The 27878-nt window shown below is 35.6% G+C and overlaps 2 protein-coding genes across 2 annotated transcripts in view; one reads left to right on the forward strand and one right to left on the reverse strand.

Moving 5' to 3' along the window:
• Positions 1–5115: 5115 nt before the first annotated feature.
• Positions 5116–23399, reverse strand: LOC102804268 (tRNA (cytosine(72)-C(5))-methyltransferase NSUN6-like). The gene is made up of 9 exons (XM_085501626.1): positions 23232–23399; positions 22528–22683; positions 18619–18817; positions 16742–16898; positions 16261–16421; positions 11880–12065; positions 11075–11232; positions 7326–7451; positions 5116–5458 (listed from the first exon to the last, which is right to left on the reverse strand). Exons 1-9 carry the CDS (start codon positions 23307–23309, stop codon positions 5291–5293), a joined length of 1389 nt encoding a protein of 462 aa, XP_085357752.1. The 5' UTR covers positions 23310–23399; the 3' UTR covers positions 5116–5290.
• Positions 23400–24788: 1389 nt separating this feature from the next.
• The window catches only part of LOC100376274 (dynein heavy chain domain-containing protein 1-like), an 85404-nt gene continuing 82314 nt past the window's right edge, over positions 24789–27878 (forward strand). Inside the window, exons 1-5 of the mRNA XM_085501596.1 lie at positions 24789–25066; positions 26334–26412; positions 26661–26762; positions 27000–27152; positions 27610–27697. Coding sequence (XP_085357722.1) covers positions 24789–25066; positions 26334–26412; positions 26661–26762; positions 27000–27152; positions 27610–27697 — 700 coding nt within the window. The remainder of the gene's footprint in view (positions 25067–26333; positions 26413–26660; positions 26763–26999; positions 27153–27609; positions 27698–27878) is intronic.

The following is a 27878-nucleotide window of genomic DNA, read 5'->3' on the forward strand; positions in this document are numbered from 1 at the left end:
GGTATATATAGTTTTTCAAACGACGTTTTAGAAAATATAGCATAAGGGCACATTCTTACATAATGAAAATACGACTTGGAAGGTAATTTCTCGACAACCAGACAACGAAACGCCCACATCTTAGTGTTACTCACTGGGTCACTACTTGGACTTTGGCAAACCGAAATTATTCAGAATTGAAAATGGAGAAAACAACAAGTTTATCTCTTGTTTTAATATTCACGGCCAGTTAGATTATCGTTAACAATAATTTGAAACATTGCTACAAATTACAAAGAGCTAATTGCCAATGAAATAACAATTGTTTATATCTCACAGAATACAGAGTACAAACAAATTGCTGACGGCTCCATAGGTGCATTTGTTTGATGTTAAAAACAAAACGAGTCCTTACAATGTGATTGGCTGATGCTACTTTAGTGGGCGGGGTTGGCTTAGTGACTTCAGAAATGTATCAAACTATATGAACATGCTTGTAGCAAAATAAAAAGTACGTTCTCAGACTTGTAAGAGAATAGCAGACAACCAGCCAGTAAGTAACGACAACTTTGAACTATGCTGACATTATACAACAGGAATACCAAAATCCGTCCAGTAACCATAGTTGCTGATGCTGACGAAATATCTATGATTTGTAACTGAGATATCGAGAGTGAGAAACAATGCATCGACACGGAACAAACAAAATACCTTTCGTGTTTTTTTTATTTATTTATTTTTTTTGGCGAACTTAGACAATTTGAGAACATTATACATCTCGAAATGGCAACATAGAACGTTTGCCCGCAGTGATGGTGTGCTATTTCCATCGCACACTGTACTTCAATGTACTTCAACTCAAGGAACAAATGCGAATGTGTTTTATGTATGATAACAGTAGATATTATACGTCAATGTTAGAACAAAGGGACCATGCAAATGAGTTGTTTGTATGATAACAGTAGATATTATACGTCAATGTTAGAACAAAGGGACCATGCAAATGAGTTGTTTGTATGATAACAGTAGATATTATACGTCAATGTTAGAATAAAGGGACCATGCAAATGAGTTTTTTGTATGATAACAGTAGATATTGTACGCCAATGTTAGAACAAAGGGACCATGCAAATGAGTTCTTTGTATGATAACAGTAGATACTATACGTCAATGTTAGAACAAAGGGACCATGCAAATGAGTTCTTTGTATGATAACAGTAGACATAGTACGTCAATGTTAGAACAAAGGGACCATGCAAATGAGTTCTTTGTAAGATAACCGTAGATATTGTACTTCATTGCAAAGACAAAGAGACTATGTAAATAAGTTCTTTGTATGATAACAGTAGATGGTGTACGTCATTGTTAGAACAATGGGACTATGCAAATGAGGTCTTTGTAAGATAACAGTATATATTGTACTTCATTGTAAGGACAAAAGGATCATGCAAACAAATTCTTTGTATGATAACAGTAAATATTGTACGTCAATATTAGAACAAAGGGACTATGCAAATGAGTTCTTTGTAAGATAACCGTAGATATTGTACTTCATTGCAAAGACAAAGAGACTATGTAAATAAGTTCTTTGTATGATAACAGTAGATGGTGTACGTCATTGTTAGAACAATAGGACTATGCAAATGAGGTCTTTGTAAGATAACAGTATATATTGTACTTCATTGTAAGGACAAAAGGACCATGCAAACAAATTCTTTGTATGATAACAGTAAATATTGTACGTCAATATTAGAACAAAGGGACTATGCAAATGAGTTCTTTGTAAGATAACCGTAGATATTGTACTTCATTGCAAAGACAAAGAGACTATGTAAATAAGTTCTTTGTATGATAACAGTAGATGGTGTACGTCATTGTTAGAACAATGGGACTATGCAAATGAGGTCTTTGTAAGATAACAGTATATATTGTACTTCATTGTAAGGACAAAAGGACCATGCAAACAAATTCTTTGTATGATAACAGTAGATATTGTACTTCATTGCAAAGACAAAGAGACTATGTAAATAAGTTCTTTGTATGATAACAGTAGATATTGTACGTCTATGTTAGAACAAAGGGACCATGCAAATGAGTTCTTTGTATGATAACAGTAGATATTGTACGTCAATGTTAGAACAAAGGGACTATGCAAATGAGGTCTTTGTATAACAGTAAATATTGTACTTCATTTTAAGGACAAAAGGACCATGCAAATAAGTTCTTTTTATAACAGTAGATACTGTACCTAATTGTAAGAACAATGGAACCATGCAAATAAGTTCTTTGTATAATAACAGTGGATGGATTATTGATTGTGGCGAGATTTCTCAAATTTGTTTTATGTAACCGTCTAGGTCAACCAGTTGACTTTTCCTTTTTCATCGAGATGTATTCCAAGTTTGAAAGCTTCAAGAACTAGCAAATTTGAGTTAGAATTACCGGTATTTTTTTTTATCAAATATTTGATCATATATTTTAAGCTTGATGCTATGAGAGAATATCTTCTCAACTTGTCAAATTACTTGTTATTTACATTTAGAAGGTATTTGCAGAAATGCATTTGCACTTTTTTCCATTGGTGTAGACAGATTTGCCATAAGACATGATTTGATGATGTTCAAATTTCGTCCAAATTTCACTACAGTAAAGCATAATTGGCTTTGCAATTGCATAAAACATTTGAAAGTATGTTTTGATTGGAATAGCATGTGTTTCATTTTGAAACATTCCTTCATTGCTCTAGCTTCGGGGTCTTTGTGAGCTCTAGTGAATTTCTGATTTGTGTGTTTAAGGTATGTGTAGATGTAGGTTTTTGCATTTTCAAAATAATTCCCATCAATTTGATATTTTGTTCAGTGATTTTTCGACCTACTAAACATGACGATTTCTTTATTTTTTCCAGTTCTGACACCCCTTGCCCAATGCCTGCTAGACCCTGTTTAACAAATCCTGATGAGTTCAGATAAATGGATTAAAAGATGCTGTAAGATTGCCCTGTAATACTGTTACTACAGTTAGGCATAAATCAAATTTGTTCTTTGATTGTGTCTTTTTTCTTTAGATGGAGATGAAAAGTTTACTGATACTATTAAGATTCCAGTATTCACTTGGATTTGATTTGCTAAAACAAACTTCCAAGCTTGTGTAATATATCATTTTTGAAGTCTCTCTTTTACTTTTTACTTAGCGTTTGTATTCTCTCTTCAGACAGTAGCATCTCTCTCTCTCAGTTCGATGCTGTATAGGTTTGCACTAAATGTACTACCAATACTCAAAATAATGTCTGTTAAGTTATATAGGTCATTGTTAAACCACTTTGGTTTACATTTAGTTATTCATTACGTTTAGATTACTTGAGAACATAGTATTTGCCTTCGATTGATTGCTGTGTGTGTTATTGGGTGTGTGTTCTTTTAATATTATTATTTTTGTAAATTGCATTTTGCACGAAAAGCTATTTGGTAATGATCAGAGAGTAATAAATTAAGTGGGTGGACATTTTCTAACAATAGAGTACACTACTGCCTTTATTTTAATGATAAGTGAACTTGACAATTTTATTTCTTATACACCTACCATTGAGGATGGTTAATTTCGCGCATAAACATAATTCCAACAATGAGTCACCGTAATGACTTTTCATTGCTAAATCCTGGGATGCCCTTTTTAGGTCAACATGTATTACAATGTTACGTGGGTTTTCTATAATACCTTCTCCAGTTAATGACATGGGTTATCCTGACTGTTGAAAATTTACTTAATAATGCTTAATAATAGAGTAGCCAATAATAACAGTATTGTACACACTTTTGTTTGATGAAGTGTTGCTTTGGTTTGGTTTCTTTCAGTCGGTGTGCCGTGAAACTCCTTTTTGGAGGAGGGTGTATCATTGGAGGTATGGGTCATGGCATATTCGGAATCACCAGTAGATTGGCAGAATGTAGTGGTTCTTGATGTTGATGATAAATGGTGTAGCGTCAATATTTAGATTTGAGTTTTCTTCGACCGAAGTGTTCTTTCGAGAGGTGAATTTGTCTGTGTTGTGTTATTGGTTGTATCAAATCTTGTCTGTGTTGCTTCGTTAATAAAGTAACATTCTTGTTTTCCGTAAGATCATAATTGCGTTGTATGGCTTTCAACATGGTTAATATCTGTGATTGTGTGTCATGCATCCTATTAAAGCTTTTGTTCAGTTTAGTTATGTCGTTATTGTTCTTGAGTACATTGGCGTTGATGTTGTCTAGTGATGTTTGTAAATTCTTGATCTCACTCTGACAGCTTGCCGTTAATTTGTCATGTGAGGAGAATTTGCCTTGCTGTCCAGTTCTTCCTGTTGTATTTCGTCAAGTTTATTGTTGATGTCGATATATCTCTCTTCAACATCTTCTATAATTTCCCGGAAGTTGGATTCCTTGTTTAGAATAACATTTCTTGCTTTGTCTAGTATATGTGAATTTGAGCAGGGGGTGGGGGTGGGGGCGTTTGTTTTTTCGTATTCTTAAGATCACCGACTTGGTTGACTGATTCTGACATGGCATGTGTTTTCTGCATCTGGTATTAGTCTGAGATTGTGGAGAGCATTGTAAAGCTTTTAACTTGATTTGTAGAACTGCATTTGTTTAGCCAAGATGTTCACCTGTCAGCCACTTGGAATTTAATGATAACAAAAAACATTACGTGCATTTGTCGGATATAATGTCTGATGTATGAACCTTGAACTACATTCTAAGGTCAACTTGAATCACATCATGGAGCAAATGCCTGTGCACATGTCGGATATAATGTATGTATTTGTGAAATTTGAATTTAATCGATCAAAACATGTGAGGGATAAAACTGGATACGTATGCATGCATTGGGTTCAATCCAAAAATGATGTGCATTTCAAACAAAATCTGTCAATGTATAACAAGGTTCTGGTTCTGAGATGACAGAAATGCCTGACTGGTGCATTTTTATCATTAAAAGGGGCTGCAATTCGGCCTCCATGATTTGGATTGGGAAACAAATGCATATGTATTAGTATGACATGTACATATGTCTGAATATAATTAGTTTATAAATGTGTCATGCAGGACAGAGAATTGCACCATCACAGCCATAAAGAGTAACCAGGTTACGGAGACTTAATAATAGAAGGAATTTGTACTTTATTATACAGTGGCATAGTTTTCACAGATTGTACAAGGTAAATATCCAACTGAAAGATGGTGCTTAATTCTCATTGTTCTTGAGATTATTTGTCTACAGTACAGAAGTAGTATTTCAGTTGAAATCAACCAGTAATGCTCATAATTATCATGTTTTATCATACTGCTTTGATAAATTTAGCAATAAAAAAACATATTGTATCTCTATGACAACCATCTATGTTGTTAGTAGGGTTACCCATCAAAGGATCAAATCGCTGTAATAGTTCTAGTTGTTCATTGCTCAGTGATGTTCCCAGCATGCCAGGTCCTCCCAAATGCGGCACCTACAAACATGAATACAAAATGTAGAGAGATATTAAGAGACAAAACACATACAAGATTTCTCAATCACCTTAACTTGGAGGAGGGGAGTCATGGTGGTTGATAACCTTAACTTGAGGTCATGGTAGTGAGTGACCTAAACATTGGGTGATGGTGGTGAATGACCTTAACTTTGCGTAATGGTGGTGAGTCAATTCAACTAGAGGGGGGAGCGTGTATATGGGTGATCTTAACTTTGGGTCATGGTTGGTGCAGCCACTCAACTTTGGGTTATGGTGATGGGTAACCTTAACATTGGGTTATGGTGATGGGTAACCTTAACATTGGGTTATGGTGGTGGATCAACTCAACTTGGGGACATGGTGTTGGATCAACTCAACATGGGGACATGGTAGTGGATCATCTCAACTTGGGAACATGTTGGTGGATGACCTCATCTTTGGTTCATGGTGGTGCATTAACTCAACTTGGGAAATGGTGGTGGATCAACTCAACTTGGGGACATGGTGTTGGATCAACTCAACATGGGGACATGGTGGTGGATCAACTCAACATGGGGACATGGTGTTGGATCAACTCAACTTAGGGACATGGTGGGGGATGACCTCATCTTTGGTTCATGGTGGTACAGTAACTCAACTTGGGGACATGGTGGTGGATCAACTTAACTTAGGGACATGGTGGGGGATGACCTCATCTTTGGTTCATGGTGGTACAGTAACTCAACTTGGGGACATGGTGGTGGATCAACTTAACTTAGGAACACGATGGATGACCTTACCTTGGGTCATGGTGGTGCAGTAACTCAACTCAGTGAAACTTTGACTGAAGGCCATTAATGTGTGGCCTTGGCAGAGGGCCATTAAAGCATGGCCTTGGCAGAGGTCAATTAAAGTATGGCCTTGGCAGAGGGCCATTAAAGTATGGCCTTGACATAGGGCCATTAAAGTATGGCCTTGACATAGGGCCATTAAAGTATGGCCTTGACAGAGGGCCATTAAAGTATGGCCTTGGCAGGGGATTAAAGTATGGCCTTGACATAGGGTCGTTAAAGTGTGGCATTGACAGAGGGCCATTAAAGTGTGGCATTGACAGAGGGCCATTAAAGTATGGCCTTGACAGAGGGCCATTAAAGTATGGCCTTGACAGAGGGCGGTTAAAGCATGGCCTTGACAGAGGGCCATTAAAGTGTGGCATTGACAGAGGGCCATTAAAGTATGGCCTTAACATAGGGTCGTTAAAGTATGGCCTTGACAGAGGGCAGTTAAAGTATGGCCTTGACAGAGGGCCATTAAAGTATGGCCTTGACAGAGGGCCATTAAAGTATGGCCTTGACAGAGGGCCATTAAAGTATGGCCTTGGCAGGGGATTAAAGTATGGCCTTGACAGAGGGCCATTAAAGTATGGCCTTGACATAGGGCCATTAAAGTATGGCCTTGACATAGGGCAGTTAAAGTATGGCCTTGACAGAGGTCAATTAAAGTATGGCCTTGACAGAGGGTCATTAAAGTATGGCCTTGACAGAGGGCCATTAAAGTATGGCCTTGACATAGGGCAGTTAAAGTATGGCCTTGACAGAGGGCCATTAAAGTATGGCCACGACAGAGGGTCATTAAAGTATGGCCTTGACATAGGGCAGTTAAAGTATGGCCTTGACAGAGGGCCATTAAAGTGTGGCATTGACAGAGGGCAGTTAAAGTATGGCCTTGACAGAGGGCCATTAAAGTATGGCCTTGACAGAGGGCCATTAAAGTATGGCCTTGACAGAGGGCCATTAAAGTATTAAATTGATTTCTGCAGGGACAAGAGGGATCATTTACATAAACAAGTGTTAACAATGGTTATTATTAAGAATAATTACCGACTCACCTGTTTATCTAATTTTAACTGTGGGAATTCCTTTAGTGCCCATTGTACTATGCCTTCATTTTCAGCCAGAGTTATAGTACATGTACTGTATACCAGTATCCCCCCTGGTTTTAACAATGGAACAGCCTGGGAAACAATAGTGTCAGTCAAGTTAATATACTCAAAGTTATAGTACATGTACTGTATACCAGTATCCCCCCCCTGGTTTTAACAATGGAACAGACTGGGAAACAATTAGTGTCAGTCAAGTTAATGCACTCAAAGTTATAGTACATGTACTGTATACCAGTATCCCCTCTGGTTTTAACAATGGAACAGCCTGGGAAACAATAGTGTCAGTCAAGATAATGCACTCAAAGTTATAGTACATGTACTGTATACCAGTATCCCCCCTGGTTTTAACAATGGAACAGCCTGGGAAACAATAGTGTCAGTCAAGTTAATATACTCAAAGTTATAGTATATGTACTGTATACCAGTACCCCCCCCTGGTTTTAACAATGGAACAGACTGGGAAACAATTAGTGTCAGTCAAGTTAATGCACTCAAAGTTATAGTACATGTACTGTATACCAGTATCCCCTCTGGTTTTAACAATGGAACAGCCTGGGAAACAATTAGTGTCAGTCAAGTTAATGTACTCAAAGTTATAGTACATGTACTGTATACCAGTATCCCCCCTGGTTTTAACAATGGAACAGCCTGGGAAACAATAGTGTCAGTCAAGTTAATATACTCAAAGTTATAGTACATGTACTGTATACCAGTATCCCCCCCCTGGTTTTAACAATGGAACAGCCTGGGAAACAATAGTGTCAGTCAAGTTAATGCACTCAAAGTTATAGTACATGTACTGTATACCAGTATCACCCCTGGTTTTAACAATGGAACAGACTGGGAAACAATAGTGTCAGTCAAGTTAATGCACTCAAAGTTATAGTACATGTACTGTATACTAGTATCCCCCCTGGTTTTAACAATGGAACAGACTGGGAAACAATTAGTGTCAGTCAAGTTAATGCACTCAAAGTTATAGTACATGTACTGTATACCAGTATCCCCTCTGGTTTTAACAATGGAACAGCCTGGGAAACAATTAGTGTCAGTCAAGTTAATGTACTCAAAGTTATAGTACATGTACTGTATACCAGTATCCCCCCCTGGTTTTAACAATGGAACAGCCTGGGAAACAATAGTGTCAGTCAAGTTAATATACTCAAAGTTATAGTACATGTACTGTATACCAGTATCCCCCCCTGGTTTTAACAATGGAACAGCCTGGGAAACAATAGTGTCAGTCAAGTTAATGCACTCAAAGTTATAGTACATGTACTGTATACCAGTATCACCCCTGGTTTTAACAATGGAACAGCCTGGGAAACAATAGTGTCAGTCAAGTTAATGTACTCAAAGTTATAGTACATGTACTGTATACCAGTATCCCCCCTGGTTTTAACAATGGAACAGCCTGGGAAACAATAGTGTCAGTCAAGTTAATATACTCAAAGTTATAGTACATGTACTGTATACCAGTATCCCCCCCTGGTTTTAACAATGGAACAGCCTGGGAAACAATAGTGTCAGTCAAGTTAATGCACTCAAAGTTATAGTACATGTATCGTATACCAGTATCCCCTCTGGTTTTAACAATGGAACAGCCTGGGAAACAATAGTGTCAGTCAAGTTAATGTTACAATTATACAATAGGTGTGTAAAGGGAGAAAATGACAATTATAGCTATCAAGCTATCATTGGTTTATTAAATATTTTAGTGCATTATGCAGGTTGCATGAATTTTGTTCAATTGTCGTATAATTCAGTCAAAACTATCCCACAATTCATTATAATTTAGAATTGCACTCCCATAGTACAATTAAAGTTAAATCTCCTGTGGAATACAGAATATATTAATACCTGTATATTAATATGCAAATTAGCTATGCCTATGTACAAAATTTAATCAAAAAATGAACAACAAGCAATGCACATTTCAATTAAAGAACAGAAGATATCATTAGAAAATAAACAATATGCATAGTATCAATGCAATGGGACTTGCTGTTTTCAACAAGAATTCAAAAATATCACTTTTCACCAAAAATGACAAAAATATTCACCAAAATTGGAGAATTGAAGATGTCATCATACAAATGAACAAATTTGAGAGTGGTCCACATGTAGTACCTATATATGTAATATCAAAGCAATTGGACTTGCGGTTTTTAACAAGAATTCAAAAATATCACTTTTTACCAAAAATGACAAAAATATTCATCAAAATTAGAGAATTGAAGATATCATCATGAAATGAACAAATTTGAGAGTGGTCCACATGTAGTACCTATATATGTAATATCAAAGCAATTGGACTTGTGGTTTTTAACAAGAAGTCGAAAATATCACTTTTTACCAAAAATGACAAAAATATTCATCAAAATTAGAGAATTGAAGATATCATCATGAAATGAACAAATTTGAGAGTGGTCCACATGTAGTACCTATATATGTAATATCAAAGCAATTGGACTTGTGGTTTTTAACAAGAAGTCGAAAATATCACTTTTTACCAAAAATGACAAAAATATTCACCAAAATTAGAGAATTAAAGATATCATTACAAAATGAACAAATCTGAGAGAGGTCCACATGTAGTACATATATATGTAATATCAAAGCAATTGGTTGAAAATATCACTTTTACCAAAAATGACAAAAATATTCACCAAAATTAGAGAATTGAAGATAAGATAATGAAATGAACAAATCCGAGAGAGGTCTACCCAAGGTACATATACACCAAGTATCAAAGCATTCAGGCTTGTAGTTTTCAAGAAGAAGTTGAAAAAGTAAAACATTGACACGAACGATGGACGCAGGACGACAGACGACGATGGACAATCACTCAATATGATAAGCCTCGCTCGAGCTAAAAAGGACATTTTTTCATTCATTTCTGTTGACCTATATACATACATTTTTTATTTATTTATTTTTCATACAAGTTTTATATAGACTTTCAAATGTTTGACAGTCAGAAATAAAGATAATAATAATAAGTAAATAATAATAATAATATACGCTGAAATGAGATAATTAATATGCAAACTAGCTATTTAATATGCACAGACATGGTCCCAAAACTAATCATGTTTGTGTATTACCCCCATTTTCTCCATTTTCCAAGCCATTCCGATCTTCGGAATCATAAGGGTATTAAGTTTTAGAAAAATTATGATAAAATTACATATAATCCAAACCTTCTTAAGGCAGAATAATCTGAAATTGTGCAGTGAACACAGGATTTGAGAATTTGATTGTTCTCTACAAAATGAAGTAGGAATATAAAAATGAGAAAAAAAGATGTTTAATCTACAGATCTCATAAACTAATTTGTCACCTAGGTAAGTCTCTCTACAATTAAATGGGACTCCTCGACGATTTGGGGGTCCCCCTTAACCTTTTCACCACCAGATTTTCTTGTCAAAAGTATTTCTGCACTTTTACTTATATTTTTCAATATTTCTGGAAATTGAACCCTAATGTTGGAGCCAACAGACAAAATTTGAGTTAATTTTCAGTTTTGACTCAAAAAATTGTGCTATTTTTGTCTCAATTTTCTGAAAGAAAATGCAGACAATAAACGGGACAATTTTGTAAATTTGTGATGAAAAGAGGGAACTGGTTGTGAAAAGGTTAAAAAGTCCTCAGTGAAAAAAATAATATAACATCTAAAGCAGCTAAAAACTTACATTGGCAAAAATCTTTCGTTGAAGTGATGGATATGACTGGACCTCCTTAAGTGAAGCAGTACTGATAAGCTGCGGTCTCTGTCCAAGAGCACTGCAAGGACCATCTAACAGTATCTTGTCAAACGTTTCAGCAGGATAAGGTGGCTTGCCAAGAGAATCTATGTCAAATCACATGGAAATTCTTTGTTTTACAAATTATTTTATTTAAAAGGTCACACATTCTGCTATTTTGGGGGAAGAAAGAATTCAAGAGTTTCTCAATTACTTTCCCACAACATAATTTCAGTAGTTGATGGAAAAGTTATAATTACATTGACAACAATTAAGGTATATTATATTTTTGTTTTAACAATATCTCCAGAAAGTACCAGGATGTGTGACCTTTGGAGGTCATGCATAAGCCCAATAAATTTAATATCAATTCTTCAAGTTCTACATCAATGTCACAGTGTACAAAATGCAAGGTCTGCAAAGTTAAAAGTTAGCAGCAAAATTATCAAAACATCATTTTAATATTACTGCATATACTTCGTAAATTATTTATTTACAATTTATACAAACATTTATAACAGCATGTCTTTTAATTAATACATCATTCACACATCTCACTGTTGTTACACATGCTGTGATTAGATGGATAGTGGATAACACTTGACATAACATAGCACATGCAGACGAAGCTCAACCAAGAAATATTTTAAAAATATTACAGAGTAAATGTATTATTCGCTTGTATTTTTAATAACTTTAAAAACTATGACAACATTTCAGGTAGCCAATCAAGAAATAGTAAAAAAAATCTCACCTGCATCTATTACCGGTACATCTGGAGAAAATAGACGAGTACTGTCGTATGCAAATGTTTTAATACAATGTAAATTGAGTTTACAAATATTTAAGTCGATCCTAGAAACCTTGGATTGTGCTCGGTCAATTGCTATGACAACACCTTTATCATTCATTAAACTTGATAAATGTGTTGTTTTTCCTCCTGGAGGGATGAACGAAAATAAATGTTGTTATTAAAACAGAATCTAGGTTGGTAAAATTGAATTTTTTTTATATTAAGTTATATCTTTATACAAAAATATATTGTTCCTATATCAAGTATAATGTCATCTGGAGTCATACACATATCTAGTACAATATCACCAGACTGTAGACTCAACTGGAGCTGCACACATATCTAGTACAATGTCACCAGATAGTAGACTTAGCTGGAGCTGCACACATATCTAGTACAATATCACCAGATAGTAGACTTACCTGGAGCTGCACACATATCTAGTACAATATCACCAGACTGTAAACTCACCTGGAGATGCACACATATCTAGTACAATATCACCAGACTGTAGACTTACCTGGAGCTGCACACATATCTAGTACAATATCACCAGACTGTAGACTCACCTGGAGCTGCACACATATCTAGTACAATATCACCAGACTGTAGACTTAGCTGGAGCTGCACACATATCTAGTACAATATCACCAGACTGTAGACTCACCTGGAGATGCACACATATCTAGTACAATATCACCAGACTGTAGACTTACCTGGAGCTGCACACATATCTAGTACAATATCACCAGACTGTAAACTCACCTGGAGCTGCACACATATCTAGTACAATATCACCAGACTGTAGACTTACCTGGAGCTGCACACATATCTAGTACAATATCACCAGACTGTAAACTCACCTGGAGATGCACACATATCTAGTACAATATCACCAGACTGTAGATTTACCTGGAGCTGCACACATATCTAGTACAATATCACCAGACTGTAGACTCAACTGGAGCTGCACACATATCTAGTACAATATCACCAGACTGTAGACTCACCTGGAGCTGCACACATATCTAGTACAATATCACCAGATAGTAGACTTACCTGGAGCTGCACACATATCTAGTACAATATCACCAGATAGTAGACTTACCTGGAGCTGCACACATATCTAGTACAATATCACCAGACTGTAGACTCACCTGGAGCTGCACACATATCTAGTACAATATCACCAGATAGTAGACTTACCTGGAGCTGCACACATATCTAGTACAATATCACCAGACTGTAGACTCAGCTGGAGCTGCACACATATCTAGTACAATATCACCAGACTGTAGATTTACCTGGAGCTGCACACATATCTAGTACAATATCACCAGACTGTAGACTCAACTGGAGCTGCACACATATCTAGTACAATATCACCAGACTGTAGATTTACCTGGAGCTGCACACATATCTAGTACAATATCACCAGACTGTAGACTCAACTGGAGCTGCACACATATCTAGTACAATATCACCAGACTGTAGACTCACCTGGAGCTGCACACATATCTAGTACAATATCACCAGATAGTAGACTTACCTGGAGCTGCACACATATCTAGTACAATATCACCAGATAGTAGACTTACCTGGAGCTGCACACATATCTAGTACAATATCACCAGACTGTAGACTCACCTGGAGCTGCACACATATCTAGTACAATATCACCAGATAGTAGACTTACCTGGAGCTGCACACATGTCTAGTACAATATCACCAGACTGTAGACTCACCTGGAGCTGCACACATATCTAGTACAATATCACCAGACTGTAGACTCACCTGGAGCTGCACACATATCTAGTACAATATCACCAGATAGTAGACTTACCTGGAGCTGCACACATATCTAGTACAATATCACCAGACTGTAGACTCAGCTGGAGCTGCACACATATCTAGTACAATATCACCAGACTGTAGATTTACCTGGAGCTGCACACATATCTAGTACAATATCACCAGACTGTAGACTCAACTGGAGCTGCACACATATCTAGTACAATATCACCAGATAGTAGACTTACCTGGAGCTGCACACATATCTAGTACAATATCACCAGACTGTAGACTCAGCTGGAGCTGCACACATATCTAGTACAATATCACCAGGCTGTAGACTTACCTGGAGCTGCACACATATCTAGTACAATATCACCAGACTGTAGACTCAGCTGGAGCTGCACACATATCTAGTACAATATCACCAGACTGTAGACTCACCTGGAGCTGCACACATATCTAGTACAATATCACCAGACTGTAGACTTAGCTGGAGCTGCACACATATCTAGTACAATATCACCAGGCTGTAGACTTACCTGGAGCTGCACACATATCTAGTACAATATCACCAGACTGTAGACTCACCTGGAGCTGCACACATATCTAGTACAATATCACCAGACTGTAGACTCACCTGGAGCTGCACACATATCTAGTACAATATCACCAGATAGTAGACTTACCTGGAGCTGCACACATATCTAGTACAATATCACCAGATAGTAGACTTACCTGGAGCTGCACACATATCTAGTACAATATCACCAGACTGTAGACTCACCTGGAGCTGCACACATATCTAGTACAATATCACCAGGCTGTAGACTTACCTGGAGCTGCACACATATCTAGTACAATATCACCAGACTGTAGACTCAGCTGGAGCTGCACACATATCTAGTACAATATCACCAGACTGTAGACTCAGCTGGAGCTGCACACATATCTAGTACAATATCACCAGACTGTAGACTCACCTGGAGCTGCACACATATCTAGTACAATATCACCAGACTGTAGACTCAGCTGGAGCTGCACACATATCTAGTACAATATCACCAGACTGTAGACTCACCTGGAGATGCACACATATCTAGTACAATATCACCAGACTGTAGATTTACCTGGAGCTGCACACATATCTAGTACAATATCACCAGACTGTAGACTCAGCTGGAGCTGCACACATATCTAGTACAATATCACCAGGCTGTAGACTTACCTGGAGCTGCACACATATCTAGTACAATATCACCAGACTGTAGACTCAGCTGGAGCTGCACACATATCTAGTACAATATCACCAGACTGTAGACTCACCTGGAGCTGCACACATATCTAGTACAATATCACCAGACTGTAGACTCACCTGGAGCTGCACACATATCTAGTACAATGTCACCAGATAGTAGACTCACCTGGAGCTGCACACATATCTAGTACAATATCACCAGACTGTAGACTCACCTGGAGCTGCACACATATCTAGTACAATATCACCAGACTGTAGACTTACCTGGAGCTGCACACATATCTAGTACAATATCACCAGGCTGTAGACTTACCTGGAGCTGCACACATATCTAGTACAATATCACCAGACTGTAGACTCACCTGGAGCTGCACACATATCTAGTACAATATCACCAGACTGTAGACTCACCTGGAGCTGCACACATATCTAGTACAATATCACCAGATAGTAGACTTACCTGGAGCTGCACACATATCTAGTACAATATCACCAGATAGTAGACTTACCTGGAGCTGCACACATATCTAGTACAATATCACCAGACTGTAGATTTACCTGGAGCTGCACACATATCTAGTACAATATCACCAGACTGTAGACTCAACTGGAGCTGCACACATATCTAGTACAATATCACCAGACTGTAGACTCACCTGGAGCTGCACACATATCTAGTACAATATCACCAGGCTGTAGACTTACCTGGAGCTGCACACATATCTAGTACAATATCACCAGACTGTAGACTCAGCTGGAGCTGCACACATATCTAGTACAATATCACCAGACTGTAGACTCAGCTGGAGCTGCACACATATCTAGTACAATATCACCAGACTGTAGACTCACCTGGAGCTGCACACATATCTAGTACAATATCACCAGACTGTAGACTCACCTGGAGCTGCACACATATCTAGTACAATATCACCAGGCTGTAGACTTACCTGGAGCTGCACATATATCTAGTACAATATCACCAGACTGTAGACTCAGCTGGAGCTGCACACATATCTAGTACAATATCACCAGACTGTAGACTTAGCTGGAGCTGCACACATATCTAGTACAATATCACCAGACTGTAGACTTACCTGGAGCTGCACACATATCTAGTACAATATCACCAGACTGTAGATTTACCTGGAGCTGCACACATATCTAGTACAATATCACCAGACTGTAGATTTACCTGGAGCTGCACACATATCTAGTACAATATCACCAGACTGTAGATTTACCTGGAGCTGCACACATATCTAGTACAATATCACCAGACTGTAGACTTACCTGGAGCTGCACACATATCTAGTACAATATCACCAGACTGTGGACTCATCACATGACCCACAACAATTGATGGTAAGTTTTGTAGAAACATACAATCAGGAAGTACAGCATTCAGCGAAGGTGCAGAATATAATGGTTCTGTCATTTTGATTCCTACGCCACTAAAATGAAAAACAGAAATTACTACGGTAATTTTATACGTCAAATCAGGCATCGGTATACAAGCAAATTTAGTTGCACAACAATCATCACATACAGTCAATAAAGTTTCATATCCAATGCATACATCACAAAGGAACAATTATATATTATATATATGTGATGTCCATGCACGGACGAAATCCAGTTCTGAAATGGCAGTTAAATGCTTGATTTTCAAGAATTATTAGCACTAAAATGACTGCCATTCAGCCATCTTGAATGTAATCATAAAACAAATGCTTATGTATAATATTATATGTGTAATGTAACTTAAACTGACCTGTTGATATCATTTTCTGTAAATATGTCTGATCTACTGACTTGTGCAACACCATTACCCACGTACACTTTAATACCGTCATATTTCTTGATAGATCCTTTCCTACAAAGACTGTCAGTGTCAGCATAAACAGAAACGTGATCTCCAGATTGCATATCTTTAAAACAAAATGAAGTGAAACAAGCTGGCTGAGGAATATCCAATCAATCAGTCTAGTCATTTTCAAAATATTATAAACAAGAATATTCACAAAAATGAGAAAAGTGAAGCTATCAACACTAAATAAAAAAAATCTGATAAAGGAATGACTCAAATCAAGCTGACTTTAAATTATCAAAACCATCAGAAACATTTTGTTTCACCATAAACGACAAAGATATTCACTAAAATTAAATAAAGTAATCATCACAAATCAAATTTTTTATTTAAAAAGATCAGACGACTTAGTTCATTAAAGGCAATGAAAGTTTATTTTTGTAGTCTAAGAGTTACAAGGACAAGAAAAAAACCTTTAAATGAAATTGTTGAGACCAAATTTCTTTATGTTCAGTTTGCGGTAGAGCGCCCTCTTTGGTAGATGGGGATTAGGCTTTTGTTTGACCTGGTCTCGTGCACAGTCAGCCGTTTGTTGATCAGAGAAACTTGTTGTGTAGTGAGCGGAGCTAAGTAAAGCACGCTGGTATGTACAGTTTGTTATTCTACTGTGTTTTCCAATTCATTTTTTTAGTATACAGTTGACATTATTGTATATTTCTGAGAGGTTTTGTTGCTGAATTGTTTCAACTATGTGACTTCTGCTCTGTACGTTATGTTATCGCTCGCGACTCATTTGCATATGTTTACGCTGACTGATTTCACTAGTGAGAGTATTTGCTGTATTTTACGTCTGATTTATTGATTTATGCATAGTTTTGTAATTCTATGTCTTCAGAAATATTGTATTTGTTATATTCTATAGAACTTTACCAATATCTAGTGGTTTCTGGTTTATAGACAATATTTTATTATTTGCTTTCCCAGTATTGAAGGACAGTTGTTGTAAAGCAAGCCGTTAGCACAAGCTGATGTTAGTCCCTTCCATTGGAGGTGTTGGGAAATTGTTTCGGTGAGACATGGTTCTTTATGCTATTATACTTACTGTGTTTACAGCATTATATTTTATTGGATTAAATTTTCTTGTGTGACTTGTACATGTATATGCCTATGGACATTTATGTTTGTATTTTGAGAATATTTGAGTACTGTATTTATTGATTTTTTGTGTATCTTTCAGTTAATCGTATCGTGTCATATCACATGTAACGCATAGTTATGTGATAGATGGTGCGCATTAAAGACAATATAACCCTCAAGTCAAGCCTCCATGGTGTTATTTAATTTCATTGCATGAAAGGGACCCACAGAAATGTTCGTCAGTTAAAAATGTATTAAAATGAAAAAAAAGGTACACTCACAATTTTTAGAAAATAAATTCAGATTGTTTTCTGGGCCTAATATGCTAATTTATAAAATCATGTGATACTTTGATGTTATCAACCAATATAACTTGTTTGTTGAGCTGATTGATTCAAGTGACAAACATCATGCGGACTGTGCGCTGTATATCCATAAACTGAATTTGATTACCAGTAATACTGAACACAACTCATATCAACTAACTCCTTAAATGATATCAGGTGATTCAACAATATTTCTTAGGGCATTTTTTTTTTTAATTCTGGATTTTTAACCCCAAGTGACAAATTTCAAAAAAAATTGGCAAAATGTGCATTAGAATGAAGGTAAACTGGACTATTTTATGGAAGGTTACAAAACTGAGCAGTTGTGATGAAAGGGATTGGGACTGTTCACTTCTATGCAGATATACATTCACTTACAAGGATGTGCTGCCATAATGCCAGGTATGAAGACATCAGCGCCTCGTAAAACAGCGTTACCACATAATGCGCTCACTATTACTTCTTTATCATGTCTTTGCATATCCACGTTTGGACCATCGCTGAGTATTACCAATGTGTCACCCAGTACTGGGTGTGGCTCTACAACCGGACAATCATAACATTTTTGTTGATATTGCTACAGGATAAAACAACAAGTAATCTTTGAGACAATAGATGATAACTCCAATCCCGTCTGAATATAATATGTTTAGATTTTTAGTTGTTTTATCAGTTTAGGTATTTTATCATGTTCATAAATGTGGGAGTAGTTGGCATATTTCATAGTGTGAATATATGTGGGAATAGTTGGCATATTTCATAGTGTGAATATGTGTGGGAGTAGTTGACATATTTCATAGTGTGAATATATGTGGGAATAGTTGGCATATTTACATAGTGTGAATATGTGTGGGAGTAGTTGGCATATTTCATAGTGTGAATATATGTGGGAGTAGTTGACATATTTCATAGTGTGAATATATGTGGGAATAGTTGGCATATTTCACAGTGTGAATATATGTGACAGAATTTGGTACATTTCATAGTGTGAATATATGTGGGAGTAGTTGGCATATTTCACAGTGTGAATATATGTGGGAGTATTTGGCATATTTCAGAGTGTAAATATATGTGGAGTGTTTGGCATATTTCATAGTGTGAATATATGTGGGAGTAGTTGGCATATTTCATAGTGTGAATATATGTGGGAGTAGTTGGCATATTTCATGGTGTGAATATATGTGGGAGTAGTTGGCATATTTCATAGTGTGAATATATGTGGGAGTAGTTGGCATATTTCATAGTATGAATATGTGTGGGAGTAGTTGGCATATTTCATAGTGTGAATATATGTGGGAGTATTTGGTATATTTCAGAGTGTAAATATATGTGGAGTGTTTGGCATATTTTATAGTGTAAATATATGTGGGAGTATTTGGCATATTTCATAGTGTGAATATATGTGGGAATAGTTGGCATATTTCATAGTGTGAATATATGTGGGAGTATTTGGCATATTTCATAGTGTGAATATATGTGGCAGAATTTGGTATATTTCATAGTGTGAATATATGTGGGAGTAGTTGGCATATTTCATAGTGTGAATATATGTGGGAGTAGTTGGCATATTTCATAGTGTGAATAAATGTGGGAGTAGTTGGCATATTTCATAGTGTGAATAAATGTGGAAGTAGTTGGCATATTTTATTGTGTGAATATAAGTGGGAGTATTTGGCATGTTTCATAGTGTAAATATATGTGGGAGTATTTGGCATATTTCATAGTGTGAATATATGTGGGAGTATTTGGCACATTTCATAGTGTAAATATATGTGGGAGTATTTGGCATATTTCATAGTGTGAATATATGTGGGAGTATTTGTCATATTTCATAGTGTGAATATATGTGGGAGTATTTGGCATATTTCATAGTGTGAATATATGTGGGAGTATTTGGCATATTTCATAATGTGAATATATGTGGGAGTAGTTGGCATATTTCATAGTGTGAATATATGTAGGAGTAGTTGGCATATTTCATAGTGTGAATATATGTGGGAGTATTTGGCATATTTCATAGTGTGAATATATGTGGGAGTATTTGGTATATTTCATAGTGTGAATATATGTGGGAGTATTTGGTATATTTCATAGTGTGAATATATGTGGGAGTAGTTGGCATATTTCATAGTGTGAATATATGTGGGAGTAGTTGGCATATTTCATAGTGTGAATATATGTGGGAGTAGTTGGCATATTTCACAGTGTGAATATATGTGGCAGAATTTGGTATATTTCATAGTGTGAATATATGTGGGAGTATTTGGTATATTTCATAGTGTGAATATATGTGGGAGTATTTGGCATATTTCATAGTGTGAATATATGTGGGAGTATTTGACATATTTCATAGTGTGAATATATGTGGGAGTAGTTGGCATATTTCATAGTGTGAATAAATGTGGGAGTAGTTGGCATATTTCATAGTGTGAATAAATGTGGGAGTAGTTGGCATATTTCATAGTGTGAATATATGTGGGAGTAGTTGGCATATTTCATAGTGTGAATATATGTGGGAGTAGTTGGCATATTTCACAGTGTGAATATAAGTGGGAGTAGTTGACATATTTCATAGTGTGAATATATGTGGGAGTATTTAGCATATTTCATAGTGTGAATATATGTTGGAGTATTTGGCATGTTTCATAGTGTGAATATATGTGGGAGTAGTTGGCATATTTCATAGTGTGAATAAATGTGGGAGTAGTTGGCATATTTCATAGTGTGAATATATGTGGGAGTATTTGGCATATTTCATAGTGTGAATATATGTGGGAGTATTTGACATATTTCATAGTGTGAATATATGTGGGAGTAGTTGGCATATTTCATAGTGTGAATAAATGTGGGAGTAGTTGGCATATTTCATAGTGTGAATAAATGTGGGAGTAGTTGGCATATTTCATAGTGTGAATATATGTGGCAGAATTTGGTATATTTCATAATGTGAATATAAGTGGGAGTATTTGGCATATTTCATAGTGTGAATATATGTGGGAGTATTTGGCATATTTCATAGTGTGAATATATGTGGGAGTATTTGGCATATTTCATAGTGTGAATATATGTGGGAGTAGTTGGCATATTTCACAGTGTGAATATAAGTGGGAGTAGTTGACATATTTCATAGTGTGAATATATGTGGGAGTATTTAGCATATTTCATAGTGTGAATATATGTTGGAGTATTTGGCATGTTTCATAGTGTGAATATATGTGGGAGTAGTTGGCATATTTCATAGTGTGAATAAATGTGGGAGTAGTTGGCATATTTCATAGTGTGAATATATGTGGGAGTATTTGGCATATTTCATAGTGTGAATATATGTGGGAGTAGTTGGCATATTTCATAGTGTGAAAAATGTGGGAGTATTTGGCATATTTCATAGTGTGAATATATGTGGGAGTATTTTGCATATTTCATATTGTGAATATATGTGGGAGTATTTGGCATATTTCATAGTGTGAATATATGTGGGAGTAGTTGGCATATTTCATAGTGTGAATAAATGTGGGAGTAGTTGGCATATTTCATAGTGTGAATATATTGGGAGTAGTTGGCATATTTCATAGTGTGAATATATGTGGGAGTATTTGGCATATTTCATAGTGTGAATATATGTGGGAGTATTTGGCATATTTCATAGTGTGAATATATGTGGGAGTAGTTGGCATATTTCATAATGTGAATACCATTTCTTCTACCAGCAGCACATCTTGAATAAGAGCAAATTTGGCCACCAAAACAATTGCCAACTTTTGGATTTAATGATACCAACAATTCATACAATTGTTGCTTTACATGTAGATATGGCCGAATATCACAAAACATTGTTTAAATGGTCTCATTCATATTTAAATTACTGTGGACTAATAGGTTTTCTGATATTTCTGAGTGACATTGCATAAACTAGATTTCAAGTGATGAAATTGCGTGAAATATTAAAATAATATTTGTAATAATTTTAGGAGCAATCTACATTTGAATACAATGAATTATTATTTGATCACATGTAAGTGTACAATTTCATTTCAATCTTTATTTGCTTACGACCACTATTTCTAATAATGCAATAAAGATATATATATATTATTATTTCAAATTTGAACACCCCAATCAAATTTATGTGACTTTTGATATGAAATTTAACAAATTGGTACTTTAAAGGCAAAGTTGTAAGAAACACTGTTCAGAATGTCCAAGGAAAATAATTTTCATGATCAATTTGGTTTCCATTTTTTGGGGAAAATTAGGCCCATTAGTGCAATGCATCATGGATAGTCTCACCTCAGCTACGACTTGTTGCAGCTGTTGCCGTACATCTTCCCTAGTATAGTGAAGTGTGTTCACCCTGGCAACAGTATTACATGGAGGAGTACTCAATTTAGATAACAAATCGGTAAACCTTGTATCGCTGCATTCTTTACCAAGTTGTTCAACAATCTACAAAATAGAAAACATGATTACACAGATCAATGCATTTGAATTAGCAGTGTCATTTAAGTGCATGATACAAATATTGTTTTCTAACAGTACAGGAATTACCCTTCATATTAATCTAGCCTAACATATTACATTTATAGTTGTCAATCTTAGTTCATCTAGATTGTCTGTTGACCATGCATTTAGTTATTATAGAATGTTGTAAATACCGTAAATGCATTAATCAATTATTTGCTCATTTTAATATTGCTATTTTTGTTGATAAATAACATTTTTGACCATGTAAAATAACAATAGATTAACACTTTGTTTTGATTCAAGAACTTGCTCAAAAAGTCAAAATAGTGAAATTAAATACTTTTACAGTAGATAAAAAAATGTTCGTACAGATAAATATGATATACAGTAGAGATGTTGTTTGCCACAATAATTGGTGAACACCATGTTTGACATCAATGCAGTGCATAAACTGGCACTACATTATACATTATATGGTGTTTGTATCCATGGATGAAAATACGCACACAGTACGATTCAATTATAAATACCTGCTGATTACAGTATATTTCTTTCAAATACTGTTCAACTTCCTGCTTTAGTCTGAGTGGAGGCAATGGTCTTTGCATATCAGAAATAAAGTAGCTTCATTGTGGAGAAGGTTTTCAAACTAACATGGGTAAAACCACCATGAATCAGAAACAGCTGTTTGCTAGTCGGCCCATACTTAGGGAGTATATTCGATCAATGGCAACAACTTAGAAGGTCTTGCTAACCTTGTTGTTGCATTGTGGGTAAAATTCAAAATGGCGACCTGGCAACACAACTTTGACGTGAATTTGTTATCGGAAAGAAAATAAGCGGCATATCACATTATCACTGCATAACCAGGTAAGCCGACATCGTCAATTCTTCTGCGCTTCGATACTGTTTCCTCATGCGAAGAAAATTGCTTTCGTATGTGAACCAGCTTCTTTATGCAGGGGAAACGAACATTGTTTATCTTCTGCTTCTGCTTATCTCTGACACTGGTTACAGGTGAATGCCCGTACACCGTACATGTATACCCTTGGTGTGTTGTTTATAATGTCATAGTTTTATTTACCAATATTTAGATGCAATAGATGTAAACAAATAGTTGTCCTATGTACTACTAATCACTGGTTTGGAGTGGTTTGAATCTCCATACGTCAGATCACTGATCAGAAGTTTTGGGATTGAGATTTGCATAAGAGCTGACTTGTATAACTCGCAAATTTTTAATAAAAGACGCATTCTTAAAATGTGTTGGCGTTGTCTACAGTGAATAATTGGAAGAATAACAGAATACAATCTTCATGTTCATATATCAGTTTATTAGATTTCGACCTTTGATCTATCAGTAGGTAAATTTAGTTTCGTTTTGGTATTACATTATCTCACTACCAGTGAATGGGTGTTCAAATCAAACAGCTACAATTGATCTGTATGATAATGTCTCAGCTGTACAAGCTGGACAGTAGTAAGGTGCTATGTATTGCTATTAGTCAAACCATCTTTTTTTAGCTCCATGGTCAAACCTAGGGTTACTTTGAAATTACATCTCACAGAAGTATCTACATGTAACTTTGTTTATTATTTGTGAAGTCATTTCATTCAGATTTCATCAAAAAGTGAACATGTGCAGTGAAAAGACTGAAGTTGATAAGGAATGAACTTCTTTTGAGTGTGAAAACCATCACTCATTTTTTTCCTTGGCCTAGTTTGAGTAGGTAATTTTTAGCTGTTCAATTAATATGTCTACATCCACACGTCATGTTCAAATGCTTGAAACATGCATTGTATCTGATCACCTTCTGCAATGTCACTCCACAAACCATAAATGTACAATTACATTTTTTTCTTTTTTATTACATTTCTAGTTAGTATTATCATACTCAATTCTGTAAACCACATTGTTTTCACATTGTACATCTCAAAGGATAAGTACTTCATGTTTGATATAGATAGGCAATTAATTTTAAATCGTTTTTATATATTTTATGGAGTTCTTTCTAAGGTTCTCTTGTTTGAATGTCCTGTAGGTCCACGATAATGCTGAAGTGAAAAGAGTGTTGCCATAAAAAAAGATGTCTGTAACACAAGAAGAAGCCAGGCTGCCTGCAACTGACCATGGGCGGTTACCAGCCCTGTCAGACACAGTGAGTTTAGTGTCAGACAGCAGCACTGCCAATACACCTAGGAATCCTACTGTATCAATAGTCCAGCAAGCTGCATTTTGGGCGACTGATGTCAGATCCAGGATTGATAAAAATATCACAAGTGGAAAAGAGGTTGAATTTTCAGATATTGATTGGTTGACTCAAGAGTTGGTAGCAGTCTTCATAACAGCCTTGCAACAAGATAGGTAATTTATGATTCACTTCTACTGATAATATTTTTTATTATCTTATGTATAATATACCTGTACCAAGTGCTCATTGGATATTTTTGATAACTCACCCCCAATATCCAGTGAGTTGACTATTAATGATCTGATTGATCAATGCATGAAATTCAAAATTGTGATGTCATTTTCAAAGATGGCAAAACATGTGTTATTGGCAACTTGGCAATACATTTTTTTAATAACTGTTTAAAATACAGTAAATATTAACTTCAAACCTCATCCTGGTAGCATACAAGATTTTCTTAATGTGCTGATTGTTGAATTCTTGTAAAATGTGTATAAAGACACTGACAGGATTATTTCCAAAGTTAGTAATTCAAATGTTATCAATGTGTTCCGGAAATTGTAAATATATTGATTTCCTAGAAAATCAGCAAAATTGTTTGTAGTGGTGGCAATAAATTGTTGCTTAGCTGTATTCAAGGAATGAAATTTCTGTATGTAAATGAGACATACAATGTGCTAAACAAGTTTACAATTCCAATGTAATTATGGTGAGAAAAAGCTGTGAAACAGACACTTGGGATACTGTAAAATACTGTATTTTCATTTGGAATTTATTTTTGCTAAAGGGAAGATTCAGTAAAATAAAATATATGCATCAGGGATTTTTTTAAACAAGGGAACAGTGATGCAGTGCCCTCATGCCATGGCCATGCGCCCCCTTACCCTGGGGAGCAGATCCTCTGGTATTCATAAAATTCTAATTGACCAGGGATCACATGTGGCCAGTCTTCTACTGTGATCTGTCTTGATAGTAATTTTGGCCCCGAGGAAGCCATAGAATGCTCCGTTTTAACAAACTCCACATCCTGGTAGGGAGAACCTTATCTCCCCCACTTGGTGGTGTCGCTGAATTGCAGTGCTCCCTCTTGCAGTTTTTTTCTAGAAAAACCCCTGTGCATTTTTGCCTTTTACATTCAACTCATCAAAAATCAGTGAAAATAAATTCTGCACAAAACACCCACCACTTTTCAGCCAAAATTAACTAAAACAAAGTTTTTTACAGTAAATAGAATTTCCAATTCATGACTGTTGGTATTGGATTTATTAAACATAAAAATCACTACATGTGCACTAATTAAATCATTGTCATTCATTAGAGATCCTCTATATGGTTATTTAACATAACAAACCAACATTTTCTATGAAATTTATCATTCTCATGTATAAAGATACAAAACTTATTCTTATAAATAATAATATTTGTCCTCATATTTTGCAGCCATCAGTACTGGTTATATGTGCATGAAATTTTTAATCTTTTATCACCATATGCAAAATATTTACAAAGAAATCAGCAGGTAAGTAGAAAAAAAATATAAAGGATATAAAACTATAACTTCATTTTAATATTACTGCCATGTATTCATGACTTTAAGTTAGACTCTAGAGCATACATGGAGTGTTATTGGGGTCTATATAGCTATTATGTGACATTTGTTGGTATGAATTTGCGAGCAAAGAAACAAGGATTCATCAGACCTCTAATTACTACTGGTGATTGCTGTGTCATTTGAAGATAAAACATTTACTATGTTTTCATATACAGATTCACCATTATTTAGAAAGAATATATTACCACATACAGAGTGTTAAAGAGAAATTCTTTGATATCCCTATGGTGCAGAGAATGGCAATGATATTTCCAGAAGTGAGTATTTCAAGTTCAACAAGTTTTAATATACTGTACACTGCTATTGCTCAGTTTTAGATGAGTTTTCGAAGTCTTTTGACATATCCCCCATTTTTCACTTGAATATCTTTTGCAAGGTATTATAAGTGGAATGCAAAATCTATTCATACTGTATGTATGTTGTACGGTATCAGCAGTCAATCTGGTAATAAAAACATTTGTTTGTTTTCTTCATAATACATTGATATATTGTAGGAAATGGAAAGAATACAGCGAGTTGGCGGTAACAGTCGTAACTACCGCACACCAACCCCACCACGGCCCTTGATTGTAACACCAAGGAGATCACGCCAAACTGATCCAATGAAACTACCTAATGGCAACAATCCATTTGTATTGGAACGCCATGTAAGTATTTTGTACTAAATTACATTTACTTGTGGATTTTACACTGTGACATTGCAATGTGTCATGTTGGTTCTAAACTTTTAAACTTTGTCAACTATATATGGGTGGTAACATTAGCCTTGCTGCAATACAAAGTTTCAATTCAAAGTTTCTGGGCTGTATTGATTAAATTGATTTTTACATTATAATAGTTTGCCTCATTCATTCATGTATTGATTAAATTGATTTTTACATTATAATAGTTTGCCTCATTCATTCATGTATTGATTAAATTGATTTTTACATTATAATAGTTTGCTTCATTCATTTTAAAAATAAAAAGTGTTTTGTTGTAGTAGTACAGTACACACTAAAAAGTCAGTAAATGAAATTATTTTCTTTATTCACTGCACGTACATGTGTTTCACTGTCATCACAAAATATAGGTGTCTTTCTATTTTCATTTTATTTCTGACAGGATGATGTGGACAAAGTCCGGCCGAAAGGATTGTCATTTGGTGACTTGGCCAAATCTTTGCCTGCTGTCATTGGTGAAACATCAAAAAGTGAGTACCGTATATTTCAACACTGTTTTCAACTTTTTGTCAACTATTTTGAGCTATTTAACCACTGTGTCAGAGCCTTGGTTTATACAAACTTTGTACATTGCATACTTCCTAGCTTAGTTGTGTTGGTGGGCACCCGAAGCAGAATGCATGGTTTTATTGTAGTGAAGACTAATTATAA

Source organism: Saccoglossus kowalevskii, chromosome 7 (assembly GCF_978046115.1).
Source record: "Saccoglossus kowalevskii chromosome 7, keSacKowa6.1, whole genome shotgun sequence".
In the NCBI taxonomy this organism is placed as follows: domain Eukaryota; kingdom Metazoa; phylum Hemichordata; class Enteropneusta; family Harrimaniidae; genus Saccoglossus; species Saccoglossus kowalevskii.